Raw genomic sequence first — 18,673 nt, 5'->3', positions numbered from 1 at the left:
ATCTAATATTTCATATGAATGGTGTTATTTATATTTATAGTTAAAGACCTTAAAGTTTATAGACGTTTACCATTTATTTTACTATGATATAAAGCCGCGTCCAGACTAAACGACCAAGGGTACCGAAGGCACAACCTTATTCGGTGATGTTGGTCTAGATGTTGACAGCGCGATCGAACAAACGACAACGGCGAATGTGCCTTCGCTCGGGGAGCAGTACATCAAAGGAATTTGTTATCAGTTTAGATACGATTTATTGATATTTTGGTTTCGTCAATATGTGGTCCGATCGGATGTATAAAATAAATTGTGTGCGTTCGCAGTTTTAACCAGCGAAGGCTTCCAAACGCGGATTAACAACGAATTCGGAATGAGTTTAGACAGCCAATGTTCTTACATCTAAACACAGCCAACGCCGAACGTGGATACATAGGCGTTCGGTTGCTTTGGTCGTGTAGGCCTATTCTATTCTACTAAGGACGCAGCTTAATGCGTCTGTCAACTATTGACAATTATCATTATATGGTTTATACACCATATGGGCGTCGATAAAATTGTAACCATCTACAGATTTTTGAATAGATTAGATTAATGGATTTGTAATTGGAAAATATACTATCAGAATAGTTGGAATTTAATTATTATTATTATTTATATTAGGAAACAATTGCCGGCAAAAAAAAACTATGTACTCATACATACATTTTTACGAAGATTTATGAACAATCAGCAGTAGTCGACCACGGACTTGACTATTATTATTGATTATATAATAGTAATATATAATCAACGCTATTACTTATGAAATAATAAACCGTAGTCTGCAGCGCCATTCAAGTTTGGGAACCACTGATCTATCATATTGTTGTGTCATCAGTTCAAACGTTTTGACGTCAGATGTGTATTGTGATGTTTCAAATAACTACTCAATTTAAGTTAAAAACTTTTATTTATTGTGAATACTCAAAGTACAAAACATTTAATTATTTAGAAAAGGTTCATTTTACTCTAGGTTTGTTTCATACCCCTTTACATACACCCCGTCCTTGTATATTATTATGGGGTTTTCAAGTGACATTTTCTATTCCGGACAAACTACTCGTAATTTAGTTGCTTTTTATCAGGGATGGCAAATCCAATTCTTACTAATATATATCATAAAATATATAATATTATAGTACCTATAATATAATATAAATAATGAACAAAGCAATATTATTATGTATCTAAACTAACCTTTTTATACTAATACATTAATTAAATAATCAAGTTATAACAAATTATATTTTTAATATTTTTTTCATGCTCTATAAAAAAAAAAAGGTAATTTTGGGCATGCAGTGTTCAAAAGGTTTGCCTCCCTGCTCTATACTATATATGTTCAGTATACCAGTCCGCTTAAATACATTTTAATTAATTTGATACTTATTATTATACTTAAATAGTTAGCTTCGAGAATTCGAGAATATAGAAATCACATAGCCAAATTTTTATTTGTTCATCATAAATTTGTAGTAAAAGCTATTTTAACATGTGATAATAGTTTTAATGTTCATTGCGTGGTCCCTCAGTATGATGTTAATAAGGACCTACATTTATGTATGTCCATAACAGTATATCCAAATGTATCAAGATTAATTTAATGCTAAAAGAAAAAAAAAATTGAAAAATTGTTTTTTTTTTTTTTATTTAAATAAAAACAAAACAAAATGTCATCAATGCATTTTTAATATACCATTCATGGTTTCTTCTATCTTCATGAATGTTCACATTAGGTTTGCAACCATAACTGGTAAATTCACTGTTCAGTATTATTTCAAGCTTCTCAAATTTAAAGAGCTTGAGGCCTCGAGTTCTTCTGTGATGTGACGCTTAGGTTAGGTTGTCACCTTAATATGAAAATGATCGTGATTCAAAGTAGTCTTTTTCTTTTTCACTATTGCTAGACAAATAATTTAAAATTATTTATAATGAAAAAATAAAATTAATACATTTATTCTACAATAAATATCATGAAATATTATTGTTATGAAGAATATAGATTATGTCGGTAAATTATTTCATTTATTGATAATATATATAATGCTTCATAAATAAGTTTTTAGAATTTTATGAGACATTTCTAAAAATCTGTTAAATAGTAGTTTGGGAGTTCATTTAAACTTTTATGTCCAGTAGTTTAAGATAACAAAGTATTTCAATAAAAAGTTTTGGAAGATTTGATATTTCTCAAACTTATAATTACATATTTATTTATTAAATATAGATTTATACACCTGAATTAAAAGTTGCACAACTCAACTCTTTTCAATCAATATATAATTAAGAGATGGAAGTAACTTGAGAAAACTATATTCATAACAAAATAGCAGCTACCTGAATACATTGGTTTACCAAATATTTTAGTTTTTAATTATAATGCATATTTGTTGTCTAAAAAATCTTTGCAAATATTTATCACTAGAATTTAGTTTGCAGGGTACAAAACATATATAAATTGTAACAATAGTATATTTTAAATGCTATGGGAAAATTTAACTAAATTAAATTCTGAATTTGAGCAAAATTTAACTTAACACATTTCAATGAAAAATTCATAATTGATTCCTTACTTCTCATGTATTCATCATACATATAAAAGGAGCATACACGATGAATGCACTTCACACTGATTTTTCATGATATTCAATTGTTGATCAACCTGATAAAAAAAAAAAAGCATATTTTTAAAGGTAATAAAAAACAGTAATTCTATAAATAAATTTGAGAATTTCCTTAGATCCCCTATTATGCAACAAATTTTGGAGGATTCAGGTTGACTTAAGTTATATCAACGACTTTAAACATATACTTTATATTAATTAATTACTACCTAAATTAAGTATCTTATGAGATTTATATTTGTGAGGCGAAATAATGCCAAAATTTGTTGCTAAGTATGAATCCATTCTGGTAAGAAAAATAAGCATATATAATAACCCTACAGGAAAATCAAACAGTTTACCTTTAGTGTATGGATGACCTACCTACGATTCACAATCGAGGTTTGCTGCCCTAAATTGAATCACCTATGTGGATGATGAAAGCTTTATATGCATTTTCCGACAGCATAAGCCCTAAGCATAAGGCTAACATTCCTATGGACCATATTTAATAAACCTACACTTAACAAATTAAAATTCAATTTCTATTTTCAATAACTTGCACATAAAAATATGTTAATAATTTAAACTCTATTGGATATTAATAGTATTCAATTATTGTGATGAAATGCTTACCAAAAAAATAAGTATAAAATACAAGAATTAACAGTTATAATGGTGGTGACTAAATTTAACTATTTAACTAACAGAATAAAGGCAACATTTGCAACATAAAAAAAAAATTAACAGTAAAATATGATTTTTTTTTTTTTAGTTGATGCAATAGTATAAATTTTGTTTCATAATTTCAATGTATGAATAGTATGAATAAACTTAAAAATAGTTTTTCTTTTTATTGTCTTAACTATATTAACAATTATCTTATCAAAATTAAAATTACAGAATTATAAAATTCACATAACAAAATAATATGTTCTGGTATTTATAAAAGTCATTACTATCTAGTAACTTAAACTAAACTTTAAAATACTTTTTGTTATTATTCAAATTGCTATGCAACTCAAAACTACTTTGAATTTTCATATTTATACCAACCAAATCCATTTGTTACTTAACGATAAAATTATGAAATATCCCTAGAAGACGAAAAAAATGTCAAGGATACCATAAGAAAATATATACTATTTATATATTATAAATATCCATACAGATACACAAATAATTTATTGACTAATAAGATATTTAAAATGCAACACCTTACCTATAAAAAAGAAATTAGAAATAATATCTTTGTATAATTTTTGTTGGGTTTTTCGTTACACAATGTATCTAGACTAAAAACAAATTTAACATTTGTTTTCAATAACTATTAAACATTTTTTTTTTAATACTGTTAAAAAACCAAATACTATTTAAATAAAATCAGAAATATATTTATTAATATTTGTATTTTTACCACACAAGAAGCATATTTAACACCAATTACATACACTGATATAATAAAAGTTTAATGTTGATACATAAAATTAATAAATTAGTGTTACCCAATTTAATTCTATACAAATGCCTAAATAAGATGTATAAACATAATTTAATTAGTTTTTATATAGTTTATTATAATAAGTATTATTATTATTAACATTACTATTGCAAGAAAAATTTGAAAGAACAATAGTCTTGAATTCAAAACAATTTGGGAAAAAATAAAAACTTATAATCTTTAATTCAATTGTATATGATGCAAAAGTAGAATGAATAATATACATTAATATTTTAACTTATAGTAATGAAAATATGTATAATATTAATTATTAAGTAACCTAAATCCTAATTAACTGTCTTAATATAAAATTGTGAACACAATTTCCTCACACAAAATTGATGAAAAGACGTCAAATACTTAGGTAAAGCTTCAAATAAAAATACAAAAGAAAAAATATAGTTGAGAAATATAAAAAGTATATTACCAATACAAAACACGTCATTGTACTTATTAGATAATTAAATAAACTGAATGTGCAGTAGACGAGGATGAGAATGTTTTTCAAATGACTGGTTCTTGTGTCATTAATACCCAACTCATGAGTGGTTTAAAATTATACATAGAAATAACCGGTATGGGTTTCCTATTTTTGTTTTTACTGCCTAACAGACTGCCTCCTCGGATCCTGCCTAACAATTTTCAAAAATAAAAAAAAAAAAAAAACCATTTTTAATTAAAATCCTAAAATTATTTCAATATATTATTGTTATATATCAGAAATTATATTGGGATGCAATATCTATATTTATGATAAAATATTAACTTTGAATACCTTTAAGGTGAGAAAGTTTTTAATATCGCCGACCAGGATTTTGACCATAGCCACCAGCATTACCAGTATTAACATTACCAGCTCCTAAATCATAAATTGATTAGTTAATTAATGAAAACAATAAATATTTAATCAAAAAAAAAACAAATTAAATAACTATAGTTATGTAATAAATACAACTACCTGGGTTTCCATAAGGTGTAGAACGGTTGTTAGAGGTATAGTTTGACCTCATTGGGCCACCGCCACCACCATAACTTTGATTAGGACCTCCCCAATTGTTACCTATAATATAAATATTGAATTAAATAGAAATTAAAACAAAACTAACATAACAGATTGTTCTGTATTAAAACATCTCAAACCCTTACTTGGTTGTTGTGAATTTCCCCAACCATCTCCACCGCCACCTCCTTGATTGCCCCAGGCTGGATTATTGTTGCCCCAACTTTGAGGAGCACCACCTCCTTGCCATGCTCCACCAGAGTTAGAATTGTATCCACCTGCGTTGCCACCATACCCTCCTCCACCAGATCCATAACCTCCACCCATTCCAGAATTTCCATAACCACCACCGCCATTTGATCCTTAAAAACAAAATTATATAATTTTATTAATAACATTTTAAAACAATTAATATTATTTTTATTTCAGTCCATAAGCTATTATATAATTTTAAAATTACAATTCCAAATATATATGTACGTGACAAAATAAATTATAAACGTTACAAATTATTAAAATTCATTAAGTAACATCACTATGTTTTGATTAGAAAATTTAAAGATATTTGTAAATGAATCAGTAAATATAACATAAATAGCAATAGAATTTATAAATTATAATCAATACAATTTGGATACCTTATAAATAAAATTTATGAAAATAAACTGTAGGTTAATAAAAATTATAATTACTATTATGGTGTCCACCACCCCACTGATCGTTTCTAGGATTGGCACCCCAGTTATTCCTGTTGCCACTTCCTCCACCACCACGACCACCTCGTCCTCCACGGCCACCGCCACCACCATCACTACGGCTAATAGCTTTCTTCACATCTAATTTTCCTCCAGCAACTTGATGACTTTTAATCACTAAATAAATACAATACAATAATGTAAAATAATTCAAATTTAAATAGTAAAGTTACTTACAAACAGCTTTGTCAACAGAATCTGTATCATCATATTCAATGAAACCAAAGCCTTTTTTTTGGCCAGAATCTTTATCAGTTACTATAGTAACATTAGTGATATTTCCAAACTTGCCAAAATAATCAAGAAGATCAGATTCTGATTGTTCTTTAATACCAGATACAAACATTTTTTTGACAGTAGCAGCAATATCAGGTTTATCAATATCCTAAAATAAAAATTTAATTTTTAATTTGAGATATTATTATAGAAATATTCTGTAAGTAATATCTTCATACATCACGTGGAACAGCACGTTTGGTTTCCACTTCACGACCATCAATTTTATGAGGTCTATTTGACATGGCTTGGTCCACCATTGACGACTGTGAATAAGTAATAAATCCAAATCCTCGAGATCTATAAATAATTAACAATTAAATATATAGTTATTGTTAAAAATACATAAGTAACAACTATATAACAATAAAAACTCAGGATAAGATAGTGAAATATTGACACTGTTAGATGGGGGATGGCACTTTTATAGGCCATCTTATAATCACGAGAGCCACAAAATTATATCTGCTGTTAATTGTAATTATTCCACGCTTTCAGTATTCAAACAACACTCATCACAAATTATTATATTACAAACGAATACCTTTTAGTTTGAGGGTCTTTCATGACAACAACATCCACTATTTCACCCCACTGCTCGAAAAAATCTTTAAGGGAGTCATTAGTTGTGGTATAGTTCAAACCACCAATGAATAACTTTCTGTACTGTTCTGGTTCCTAGAACAGAAAAAACCAAGTTATAGTTGACACACGCGAACGTTTTTATATTAACATATAATACAAACATCACCATTGTTTGTCGACAAATAATATACTAATTTACGTTTAGCACGTTACACTTACGTCTGATCCCATGGCTGATGAAGTAATTCGTAACACGAACAAAAGCAAAAACAGTAATACAAATTAACGTGTAGTTTACTTAAAGTAACTAATATAAAACGAATAAATGTGATGAAAAATTAATTAATAATAGTTAAAGATTCACGAACACAACACAAAAGTCAAGAAACTATTCAGTAAATAAGTCAATAATACGGTCCCAGGACGAAAAGTGTTGTTCCCCGTCGGCATTACAAGATGGTGGTCGGTATGCAGTCGTCGAGACTCGATCGATATATGACGCGGACGCTTATCACAGTGTAGGCAACATAAATTAAATAATATAATTTCTCTTTTTATAATTATTCTGAATCAAATATAACGGGACTATAATGTCTTCCAAAGATGTCTTCTATAAAATTGACAAACTAGCGGGCAAAGAAAATAGTTCAATACGCATGAATATAAATTAATTTTTAGATTGAATTGAAAAATAATTGATTTGTAATTTTATTTTAAATTGTACAGAGGGTTCAGCACATAGAAAAAGTATTTGAAGTAAAGTATTAGATTTGGTTGAGCAAAATAAAATCACATTCAAAATTCATTTTAGAACAAGGGCGTATTTGAGTTGAGATCATGGGGGGTGGGGCAAAACTAATTTTTCTTCAATACAAACTTAAAAATAATATATAGTTTATGTTCCTGTTTGGTATAATGATAGACTAGTAATTTAGATTCTTAATTATTTATACATTACATTTTTTAAATAAATCAATGTATTATATTCAAGAAAAATACGAGCCATGGGGGGAGGGCGAATAACGCCCCCTCCTCAAATACGCCCTTGTTTCAGAGACACAACAGCCTTTATGCAAATACGCTTAATGATTTAGATCAGTGGTTTTCAACCGGTGGGTCGCGTAAGTTTTAAGATTGAGTCACGACACCTCTGTTTAATCACTAAGTTGAGGAGTGTACACAATATACCTTAATATGCACCGACCTATACATGTTATCCAACATAGTAAAAGTATTTGGCGAAAGCCAAACTCTAAAAATTATTACATTCTTAAGTATCACAAATATTATTAGTAAATCTTAATTTTAAACCTAACTTTACCTAAAACATTTTTTTTTGGTTTTCATGGCTAACGAATTTTACATGGGTTGCAAAAAATATATGATAAGAAAAATGGGTCGCGAGTTGAAAAGGTTGAAAACCAATAATTTAGATGAACTTCAATTAATTTTATTTGTTCAAAATTAGTAAGATCTGGAAAAATTCTATAGCTTATAAATTATTTCACCAACATTATAAAAACGATTATACTTAAAGATTTGATATTGGAACATTTTGTACTTGTAAAACCATATTTTACCTATAAATTATAATTTTATAAACATTTTTGAGATTATGTTGTAATTATAACATTCATTTGAGAATTTTATTAATAGCAATAATTTTTATATTAAATATAATACTAAAATATCAATGAAATTCATTTATACATTATTTTTAACATAATAATTTGCAATTATTTGTTACTAAATGATTATAAATAAAAATATTGGGTCATAAGTATCAATAAAGTTAAAATTATTAATACATTTATAATCAAGCTTAATTCCCAGTACTTTTAGAAATATATCAAAAATCTCAATTAAAAATATATAAACTTCATTATTAAACTGTCTTTTTAATATTTTTTTTTTTTTTTTTTTGGGCAAATTGCAAATTGTCAAATTTAGATTCCAATGTAGCATCTGTTACTTTTTTCCTTAGTCCTTTTCAGCCTTTTTTTTTACTTTTATTATTAAAAATAAATGTAAATTTGATAAATTGTACTTCTAATAATAAATATCTTTCATAAGTTGTAACTAACAACTCAAAGTTAGTGTGTAACATTTTATTTTATACATTTTTAATTATTAACAATATGTTAATAACAAATATTAATACTAACACAAATTGTACATAAAATGTAATAATTTTAAAGAATTATGCATTGTTTAATTTTATAATTTATTATTTTCAGCCCAAGATAAGAAGTATTCAATTTTTTTCAATAATAAACGTGTTTTTTTAATATCAACATGGATGGAATAACTAGCTTTTGCATCTGGAAATTTTCTATTAAACTCCCCTTGTTCTGTATTTTCTGGAAAATAAAATAAAAATATAAAATAAAATAATTCATTTAAACTATTTTCAACATACTTGATAAATTATTTTTATTTTTGTTTTTATACTCAGTCATTAAACTATGTATATCAGATAAAGCTAATAGTATGTTGTAATTAGAGTTGGAATCCAAATCATTATTAAAAATTGTTTCCAAATCATATTTTATTAGCCTAAAACTTTCTTGAAAACCTTTGAACATTTCTTGCTAAAACATGTAATAAATAAATTATGAGTTATTTCAATGGCGTTAGTATTCTCAGATAATAAATAAATATAATAATGTTAATTACCTCTTGAATACAAATTTCAACAGATTTAACAGCTGTATCATATGAATCAAAATTCTGGTTAGCAGATAGATTTGTTGACAAATTATACATGCCATTAATAAATTCTGACAAATAAGATTTATGTTTACCATTATAGTATCGTATCAAAAACACATATGCAGTTATTATGTTAACTAAATTCCATTGAATACATACTGATGGTTGCTTTTTCTAAAAAAAAAAAAAAAAAAATGGAGTTTTAATTAACACATAGATTTATTATAGAAACATACTTTTTTACAACCAAATTATAGTTTTTAATGCACATATTATGTAGTATAATAGTTTAAGTTTTTTGTATCTCTTGAAAAAAAAAAATGTTCAAAGTACTATCTGTGTCAATAGGCATAAATAAGAACAGGTAGACTTAGCCTATAACCACAACAAAATCTAATGATTCCACTATAAAATATATTGTACATAGTAAAATATATTCCAATAAAAAAAATTTTAATTTATTTACTTTGCAAAATTTATTTTGACAAATAAACATGTCTGTTTGTAATTGGATTATTTAAAAAATTTCTATTAGAAATATTACTAAATTTGTTTTGTAAAAATGTCTTAATTATTAATTTATAATTAAAATAAATCCTCACAAAGTAAATAAATTATTAAGATAGAATACATTTTTTTTTTTAATTTAGTATACTTAGCAATTATTCATGATATCACATCTTTATAATGCTGAAGATGACCAGTTTTTTTTGACTTAACAATTTTTTACACGGAGTTCGATGAAGTGTTTTTGTTGGGATATCAGTAGTTTTTTTAAAACATATTATTATGTACCAGCATGTAATATGATTTGCAGGTCTTCATGTTTTTATTTATTTATTTATTTGTTTATAATATTATTATATCATTATTATGTTTGTTTATTTAATGTTATATTCAATTTTTTCCATTATTATAATATAAGCATTTTTAAATTAATCTTAAAATTAATTTTTCGTTAATTTATTGTTGTTATGGCAGATTGGTTGATATCGTTTTTTCGAATTTTCTCTAATATGTTTGCATACGAGTATATAGGATCATTTTTTTGTCTCATATTCTCTGTTAATTCATCATATGTAAACAATTTTTCCCACAAATGTATAGTTTCTAACGCATTTATATATTTATCATATTTTTTGACCTGCATAGGAAGAAATGGAGACAACTCATTTACTTACAAGTGGTAATTGAACTAAAACTTTATATTGTATCTGTTTAAAATGGTTCTGTATACTTGGAATGATAAAACTGCCTAATATAAATTTAAGAAAATTACAGTTTAGTTCATTAGTAGCTGGAATACTAGGCCGTTTGGTGAATATTCTTATTTATTATTTCTTCTAGATTTTTTAATGTCTTTTGATAAATAACTACATTTTGTTTTCTGTATGGAAGAACCCACTTCAAAATTCTATCAATATTAGTTCTAGATTTATAAAGTAGCATATTTAATTTACTCCTAAGTTTATTTTATTAAATTATTTTATCATAAGTTTAATTTATTTTTCCATTTTTCTATGCTTCCATAAATGGAAATAGTTTTTTTTCGATTTTTTACACATTTTTTTTTTTTGGTTATAATGATAGAATTATTTTTTGGACTTTCAACCTTACATGATATTATTATAGTATTTGTATTTTTTTTTTCAAACAGTTCTTTGTTTTCGTATTTTATTTTTATAAGCTTTACAAACCATTTTAGAAATTTTAGTAAACAATTTAGTTAATAATGATTAATATTAATTGTTGACGATCCACAAGGCCCACTACAACAATGGAATACAACAATTACTCGAGGTTTCATATAATATGGCGCGACGGCGAATACACGCATGAACAATGAACGTACACATTAATACACTGATTACTGAATCAAATCAGAAGTATACTTATATATTGTATATATAAAAGTTGTATAATATACAAGTACAGAATGTCACTAGAAATACGAATACGATAAATTAATTCGCAGGAAACCTATATAGCAATGGTGGAAACTAGGTATATCGGTAAAACGATTTGGGGTCTATTACCGGAATACCGTACACTAGTATACCGTCTATTTTTTAAAAACGGTATACCGATAATATCGAAAATATCGAATTACCAAAGTATCGAAAATATTGATACACCGAAATTGGTCATTTAGTATTTTAATCTATTTTTAAATTGTACAAAATTTTCAGTAAGAAATTACTATGGGCCTTGTATATTATATTAACACTTATATACTAAATAATAAATATATCTCAAATATCGATACGGGTAGGACCGTCGGGTCAGTATTATTTTGTAGTTTTAAGAAGTTAATTAAATAATATTAATCTTATAATATATTATTCTTTTTAATAATAAATTAAATCATAACTAAAATATATTATACAATCTAATACTGAAAATAGCGGAATATCTATAATATTGAAAATATCGAATATACCGAATCAAAATACCGGTATAACGATATTTTCGGTATACTGACTCAAACCGGTATAAAATATCATACCGAAATATCGAAGGGAAAAAAAATACCGTCACCCCTAGTGGAAACCGCTGCTCAGGGTACGACCGCAACGAAAACGTTTACGGCATAGAGGAGCTATACGATCACTGGCGCAGCTACGAGAATTGTTATAACTAAAACGGTCGAGGACAATATCTTTTTACATCAAAAATACTTCACTTTTTTGCTAATATATTTGGCAGTATTCAGCTATTTTTTTCAAAATTAACAAAGGTATAATCTGCACATCATGCCCGATCTATTGACACCACAAACGGACTAATCCGTCCATTCATTAGGTCTATAGCCTTGGCTAAAGAAAATGGGCAAATTTACACACCTTTAATGGGCAAACTTTGGCTCGTGTAATGTACTAACTATACTACGGTAGTGACCGCTTCGATTTTTTTTTTTTTTTACTTAGTTTCGCGCCACTACAGTCGCGCTGGATTATGAACAATTTTTCAGCTTTCTCCCAAGTCTCAAATACTATTTGCGCCCATGCCTGTGTCTAATTTCTAATCTAGAAAGTAACTTCATGAAACTTATGTTATAGATTTATAACTAAAAAGAAAAATGCTGTCTTTAGACCCAAACATGGTAAGTAACACAATATACACCCAATCATGATTGATAAAATAAGTATTGCACGACTAGAGACAATAACTCACATACACTCGGTAACACTGAGTAGTGTATATTGGTAATTTTATTATTCTTATTATTTATTATTAGGTATATTCATGTTATCGAATTTTTGAACACCTAATAATGAGGAACTCGAATGACAAAAATTTATGTAAGATTTATGAATAATTAAGTTATTACTTATTTATTGTTGGTATTTATTACTTTACAATATGTACAGAATCAATAAATTCCTGTTTGTTTAACTTAAATACAATTCAAGACACATCATACCACAATTAATAAGAATTACACAAAACACATTCCAATTCAATGTCATAGTTTCATACAGAGGATATCCATGTCATGTTTTTTTTTAATTTGGCCTTTATTGTATCTAAAATGACTTTCTATGCATGTTTGTGCATTATAGTCGCATGGTAATTTTTGAGTATATTTTTGTCAAGCCAATTACTAAGTATATATAGAAAGTATAATACAAGTAAATAAAATACACCGCCAATATTCAAATTAAGGCTCTTTTTATTCATGTATTTCTTGTCTTAACTCATCATGGTCAGGCATTCCTTATCTTACCAACCATGGTCAGGTCTACATTATGTTACCGATCATAGACGGTCGTGTAGATACAGCGAAAGAAAAAATATAATATTGGATAAATCAATTATTATTTTTTTTTTTCTCATAATCTAAAATAATGAAGTAATATATTTTTTATAAATTTTCACAAAAACTTAACTGTAAATATATTAAAACATTTTGTTTAATTATTACAAATAAATTAATTGACTATTTAATTTTTATTAATATTTTGCTATAAACTGAAAATTACTTACTGAAATAATTGAAAATGTTGGTATATTTTTTAATAAAGATGGAAACTTGCTTTCATTAATATTTTCTCCAACTTCAGTTACTAGCTGTTTTTCAATTCTAAAAAGAAATTCAGAATTTATAAAAAAATTATTTTTATTATAACTAAATGTTACTTACGGTAAACACCACCAAGGAGTATACGGAGGTAAAATTTTAGTGATATCCCCAGACTTAACAAGGTGTTCAAAGTCAGCTTTTTCAGAATCCGTTAAAGAACTCCAAACTTGCTCTGCATCATCTAGATTAATTCCATTCAACCGTTCATCAAGATTTGTAATTTCTTCATCATCTGAATCACTTTCTATGTAATATAATATGTTTAATTATATTTCCACATGCAGTTTATATACAACAGTAAATGCATTTTACATTCATACAACAAAAATCTAAAAATGCACTAAATGTAGTTAAATTTAATGATGATTGATTATATCAATTTACTACAAACAATAATAATATAATTAAATAACAAGCTATACTATTTACACGAATAAATTGAAATTTTTAAATTTATGAACAAAAATAGTATTGAAAAATTGTTTATAACAATGTTTATTGTTATATAGTTAAACAAGCATATTTCCTATTTAATTTATTTAGATTCATAAAGTTTCCTAAATAAATAATTACATTTTAAGAATTATCTATTATATATTATTTAAGAAATTATATATGCAGTTTAAACCTAATTTTTATTATTTTAAATTATATGATAATAAAGTAGAATACTAAATATTTACCTGAATCTTCATCATTTGTTCCATATACTCTTTTAAGAATATTAATCATTTCTTTTTTGCATGCATCATCTGAATCTTGAACATTAAGTTCTTCTTCAATACAATCTTTGTAAAATTGTTCAGTACACTCCAAATGAGTTGAAGACTTGTAACACAATAAGGAACAGTAGGGCGCTCCACATTTTGGACAAACATATTTACCTTGATTTTCTGTACAACTTTATAAAATACACACGGATAATAAACAACAATTGAAATAATCTAGAAAAATTAAATTAATTAATACTTACAACTTACAACATTTATCCATATTCATATTAAATAATAATCAATAATTAAAAAATAATTTTAGTTGCAATTATTAAAATAATATTTATATAGTTATCAACAAATAACTTTAGAGTCGTATCTACTATCAACTATCTTGAATCATTCCTCGTGGTGATAAAAATTTCTGTATTATCAATTATCAATAATCAGCATTAATGGATTGGTTATTGGCTATACCCCGGCTGTAGCACAAAATACATAAAAAATGATACCTACTACGACAATAGATTTAACGGTAATAAATACAAGAAGAGACAAGAATATATTGTTCGTGGCTATTCCTTTTATTTTATATTTGTGTTCAACAAATAAAAATTTAAAATAGTCACTACTTACTCACTACGTTACTCAGCAGTGGCATAAATAAGGGTTACATTTTATCTGTACAACTGGTTTTTTAGAGTCGTTAACAGATACTCGTGACTCTGAGCGACCCCCAGTTTACGCCACTGTTATTCAGATACACATAGACCTCATTTTAATAATAAATGATTACAATAAACTTTTTTGTCTAGACAACTAGTTCAAAAATTGAATCAATAACACGTTGTAATAATACTCATAAATTCTCTTGATAACCGTATAGTAATAGAATGAGATATGATACAATATTATACTCGTATAATAATTGTAAATTGGAATCCACAAAACAACAAACAAAAATAATTTCATAGTACTGTGATGTGGCGCTATCGCTTATAATATTATTATTATTATAGTCAATACAATTTTATGATGTGTACAAAATTAGTTTTTCGGTCGACTTTAAAAATATCAGGTCGCGGCTCTAAACCGATGCAGTCGCTGCGCGTGTTATCGCAATTTCGAGAACACATTAATTCTCATACGCGCATGCACAAGTCAACCACAAACGCATTTTTTTTTTACTTTATTTATATTTCCACAATCTGTTACATAGTTTGAACAATAAGTGAAATTGATGAAATAGATAACTATGGCGTGAAGGCAATTTTACAGTTAAAGATGAGAAAAAAAATAATTAAAAAAAAAGTGTTAAACAATGTGATAAGTGGAAATAGCAAAGGTGAATATAGAAAGAAGAACAAAAGGAGTTAGATTGGTTTAGACTAAAAGGTCCCTACACCACCGCCTTTTCAACCTTTTTTGTGGATTGCCGGGTATATTTATAGACGCAAGTTCTTTGATTAAAGGATTTTTGTGGTTTAGTAGGTTGAAATTAAAACGTTTGTAGAAGGTCTTAGCTACATCGTTAACAGGAGAGATGGTTAGGTCGTTATGTAATGTATGATTTGATACGTAGAAGGGTGCTTTGGTTATAGCGTGGAGGACTTAGGACTGGAAACGCTGGATACGGTTGACATTTGTAGGTTTTGCGGAGCCCTATAATTGGATTCCGTTCGTCCAAATTGGTTTTAAGTAGAGTTTATATATTAATAATTTAGTGGATAATTTTATATGATGAGAAGTAAGAAGAGAACGGAGAAGACGAAAACGATCGTTTAGGATTAAGAGCTTATTACGTATATGTGGAGCCCAGGTGAGACGTTGATCGATGGTGATGCCTAGGTAGCGAATGCATGGTGCAACAGCTAGAATTTGTTCATTAAGGATGATAGGTGGACATTTTTTCTTCCTAAGAGTGAAAGTACAATGTATGGATTTAGATTCATTAATTTTTACTCCCCATTCCTTATACCATTGTTCGAGGAGGGAGAGATGTTCTTGGATTTTGAGGGAGGCAGTGATTGGGTCGATATTGCTGGTTATTATTGCCTTATCATCGACAAAATCACCAACAAGGGAAGTGGGTATTGTTGGTTGGTCGTATATGAAAATGTTGAATAAAAGAGGAGCAGTGACTGCACCTTGAGGGACTCCTGCGTTGATTGGTTTCGGTGGGGAGGTGGATGATCCGTAACGTACCGAGAAGAAGCGATCCTCTAGGTAGGATTTCAGAATCAGGTAGTAGCTAGCTGGTAGAATGAGCTTCAATTTGAACAGTAGACCTGCGTGCCAGACGCGGTCAAACGCTTGGGAAACGTCAAGAAAAGCACCTGTACAGTATTGTTTTTCCTCTAAGGAGAAAGATATCTTGTCTACTATTCTGTGAATTTGATGGATGGTGGAATGTTTGCTACGAAAACCAAATTATGAGTCGGGTAATGCTTTTGTTTCTTTAACGATTTTAATAAGTCTTTTTAGAAGCATTTTTTCAAAAACTTTTGATAGTATTGGTAGCAAACTTATTGGTCTGTAGGATGATGGACAGTCTGGAGGTTTTTTTGGTTTCAGGATAAGTATAACAGAGGTATACTTCCATAGTAATGGGAAGTAGGATAATCTGAGCATCGAATTATATATGTAGGTCAAAAGTATGATAACTTTTTTGGGGAGCTGATTAAGTACTTCTGTTGTTATTAGGTCGTATCCGGGAGACTTTTTTCGGGGAAATTTCGAAATTGTATATTTTACCTTAGCTGGAGAGAAGTGTTTAGGAGGAAGGGACATTTGTAACGGTATGTCAAGAAATCGCTCAACTTCATTGATTTTTTCCGGTAGAAGGATGGTATTGTGTGGTTGGAATGTGTCAGCGAGGTGGTTTGCGAATATATTAGCTTTGTCCATGTCAGAGTGTACCCAATTGTCACTGGCGTCGCATAGGATAGCTGGAGGGTTATGCACGCGAAGAAGTTTTTTCGTTGCCTTCCAGAGAGAACCGTCTTTTGTCGTAAGTGATATTAAGTGTTTAGTAGAAGGTTCATTTCGATAATTTGCTAGGATGCGTTTGAGATTTTGCCCGAGTGCATTATAGTGGCATTTATCAGCCGGGTATTTAGTTTTTGCCATAAACAGCGAGTGCGACGTTTTTGTACTATAAGGGTACGTATATATAAAGGAAGAATTGCGGTGGGTGTGTGTGGTTTCGATGGTAGAGCTGATTCCCATGCTGAGGTTTGTATATTGGATGTTAAAAGATTCACAGCGTCATCAATGTCAGCTGTGGTTTTCAGCCGGACTTTTAAAGTAGTTTTTTGTAGGATTGATTTTTGAAAATTTTCCCAGTTGATTTGAGAATGTAACGGTGGTGCATTGTATTGGTTGGGCAAAGGCTGGCAGTCTATTGTGAGTAGAATGGGGGAATGATCTGAGCATGGAGCGTGGAGATTTATAATTGACGAGTGGAGCGTGCTAGGGATTTTTGTTATAAATATATCTAAAATATCCGGTCTCTTTCTAGGAGACGTTGGCCAATAGGTGGGGTTGGGAGGTGAGATGACTCGTAGGGTATTGTGAGTGATACTTTGTAAGAGTGAGTTTCCTCTCGGATTTGTGGTGCGGCATCCCCATTGAATATGTTTGGCATTTATATCGCCACCAACTATGAAATTATGACCAAGTGTATGAAAATAAAGATCGAATTGATTTGAATGTATGGCGTGTTTGGGAGGACAGTATATAGCTGCTATTGAGATGGGAATACTATTAATTGATATGGATACCGCGCAAGATTGGATGTAGTCTGTTTGAAAATTAGTAAGTTGGTGCGATGCAAGTGATGATCTAACATAAATAGCAGTATGTGCACCTGCATGTGCAGTTCCATCTGGATGGTTAGTTTGATATGAGCGGAAACCTGGTAGGTTGAGTGAGTAGTTGTTTGTAAAGTGCGTTTCAGATATTAATGCAACATCAATTCTTTTTTCTTGTAGAGTGATTAAGAATTCGTCTTTGTGATTTTTTAGGCCATTTGCGTTCCATGAGAGGATCGTGAGAGAGTTGTTGGTAAATGAGTTATATGTTGTGTTTGACATTTAAAAGATTGGTCATGACTGTTGTGAGGAGAGAGATAAGTGGGTTTATTATGCATTTGAAGTCTTCTAAAAATTTAGTTAGTACATTGTTATCAATGGTAGATGTTTGTTGGGTGTCGGAGAAGTTTGGCGGTGGTGTGTTACCTGTATTAGTAGCTGCCACTTCTGCGTATGAGTAATGTTGAGTTCTTGGAATTTGTGTCGATGGATGTGGTGTTGGCTGGTTGATGGACTGCGAATGGTGATTGGTTGGTGGTGGTTGTTGCTGCTGATTGTTATTTCTTGTGTTGTGAGGTTGGCGGCGACGCTGT

The 18,673-nt window shown here is 28.7% G+C and overlaps 2 protein-coding genes across 3 annotated transcripts; both read right to left on the bottom strand.

The window, feature by feature from the left end:
* Positions 1-1,668: 1,668 nt before the first annotated feature.
* Positions 1,669-7,232, bottom strand: LOC112687958 (heterogeneous nuclear ribonucleoprotein 87F-like). 2 transcript variants are annotated; one of them, XR_003149035.1, is made up of 10 exons: positions 6,979-7,232; positions 6,719-6,852; positions 6,354-6,474; positions 6,076-6,283; positions 5,836-6,015; positions 5,290-5,505; positions 5,099-5,203; positions 4,919-5,002; positions 2,613-2,701; positions 1,669-1,942 (listed from the first exon to the last, which is right to left on the bottom strand). XR_003149035.1 is itself a non-coding variant. In XM_025560960.1 (9 exons), exons 1-8 carry the CDS (start codon positions 6,988-6,990, stop codon positions 4,938-4,940), a joined length of 1,041 nt encoding a protein of 346 aa, XP_025416745.1. In that variant the 5' UTR covers positions 6,991-7,232; the 3' UTR covers positions 4,541-4,775; positions 4,919-4,937. The 2 variants fall into 2 exon arrangements, 1 of the variants encoding a protein (XP_025416745.1); XM_025560960.1 differs by lacking the exons at positions 1,669-1,942; positions 2,613-2,701 and adding an exon at positions 4,541-4,775.
* Positions 7,233-8,976: 1,744 nt separating this feature from the next.
* LOC112688057 (zinc finger HIT domain-containing protein 2) lies at positions 8,977-14,562 on the bottom strand. Its single transcript, XM_025561077.1, has 7 exons — positions 14,529-14,562; positions 14,239-14,456; positions 13,616-13,799; positions 13,459-13,555; positions 9,436-9,645; positions 9,179-9,350; positions 8,977-9,119 (listed from the first exon to the last, which is right to left on the bottom strand). Exons 1-7 carry the CDS (start codon positions 14,552-14,554, stop codon positions 8,977-8,979), a joined length of 1,050 nt encoding a protein of 349 aa, XP_025416862.1. The 5' UTR covers positions 14,555-14,562.
* Between the last annotated feature and the right edge of the window lie 4,111 nt (positions 14,563-18,673).

This window comes from Sipha flava, unplaced genomic scaffold (genome assembly GCF_003268045.1).
Source record: "Sipha flava isolate LNK unplaced genomic scaffold, YSA_version1 36_pilon_pilon, whole genome shotgun sequence".
Classification (NCBI taxonomy): domain Eukaryota; kingdom Metazoa; phylum Arthropoda; class Insecta; order Hemiptera; family Aphididae; genus Sipha; species Sipha flava.
Note: the sequence above shows the minus strand (reverse complement) of the source record. Positions and strands in the feature narration are given on the sequence as shown.

Bases quoted from the DNA above. Each gene is read 5' to 3' on its own strand.
- LOC112687958 (XM_025560960.1), bottom strand. The intron at 6,016-6,075 runs GTAAGTAACTTT...GTATTTATTTAG, and splicing joins TTCTGTTGACAAAGCTGTTT to TGATTAAAAGTCATCAAGTT. The intron at 5,003-5,098 runs GTTGTATTTATT...TTTATGATTTAG, and splicing joins ACCTTATGGAAACCCAGGTA to GAGCTGGTAATGTTAATACT.
- LOC112688057 (XM_025561077.1), bottom strand. From the start codon at position 14,554: ATGAATATGGATAAATGTTGTAAGTT. The intron at 13,556-13,615 runs GTAAGTAACATT...ATTTCTTTTTAG, and splicing joins ACTCCTTGGTGGTGTTTACC to AATTGAAAAACAGCTAGTAA. The intron at 9,120-9,178 runs GTATGTTGAAAA...TTTATTTTCCAG, and splicing joins AAATAAAAATAATTTATCAA to AAAATACAGAACAAGGGGAG.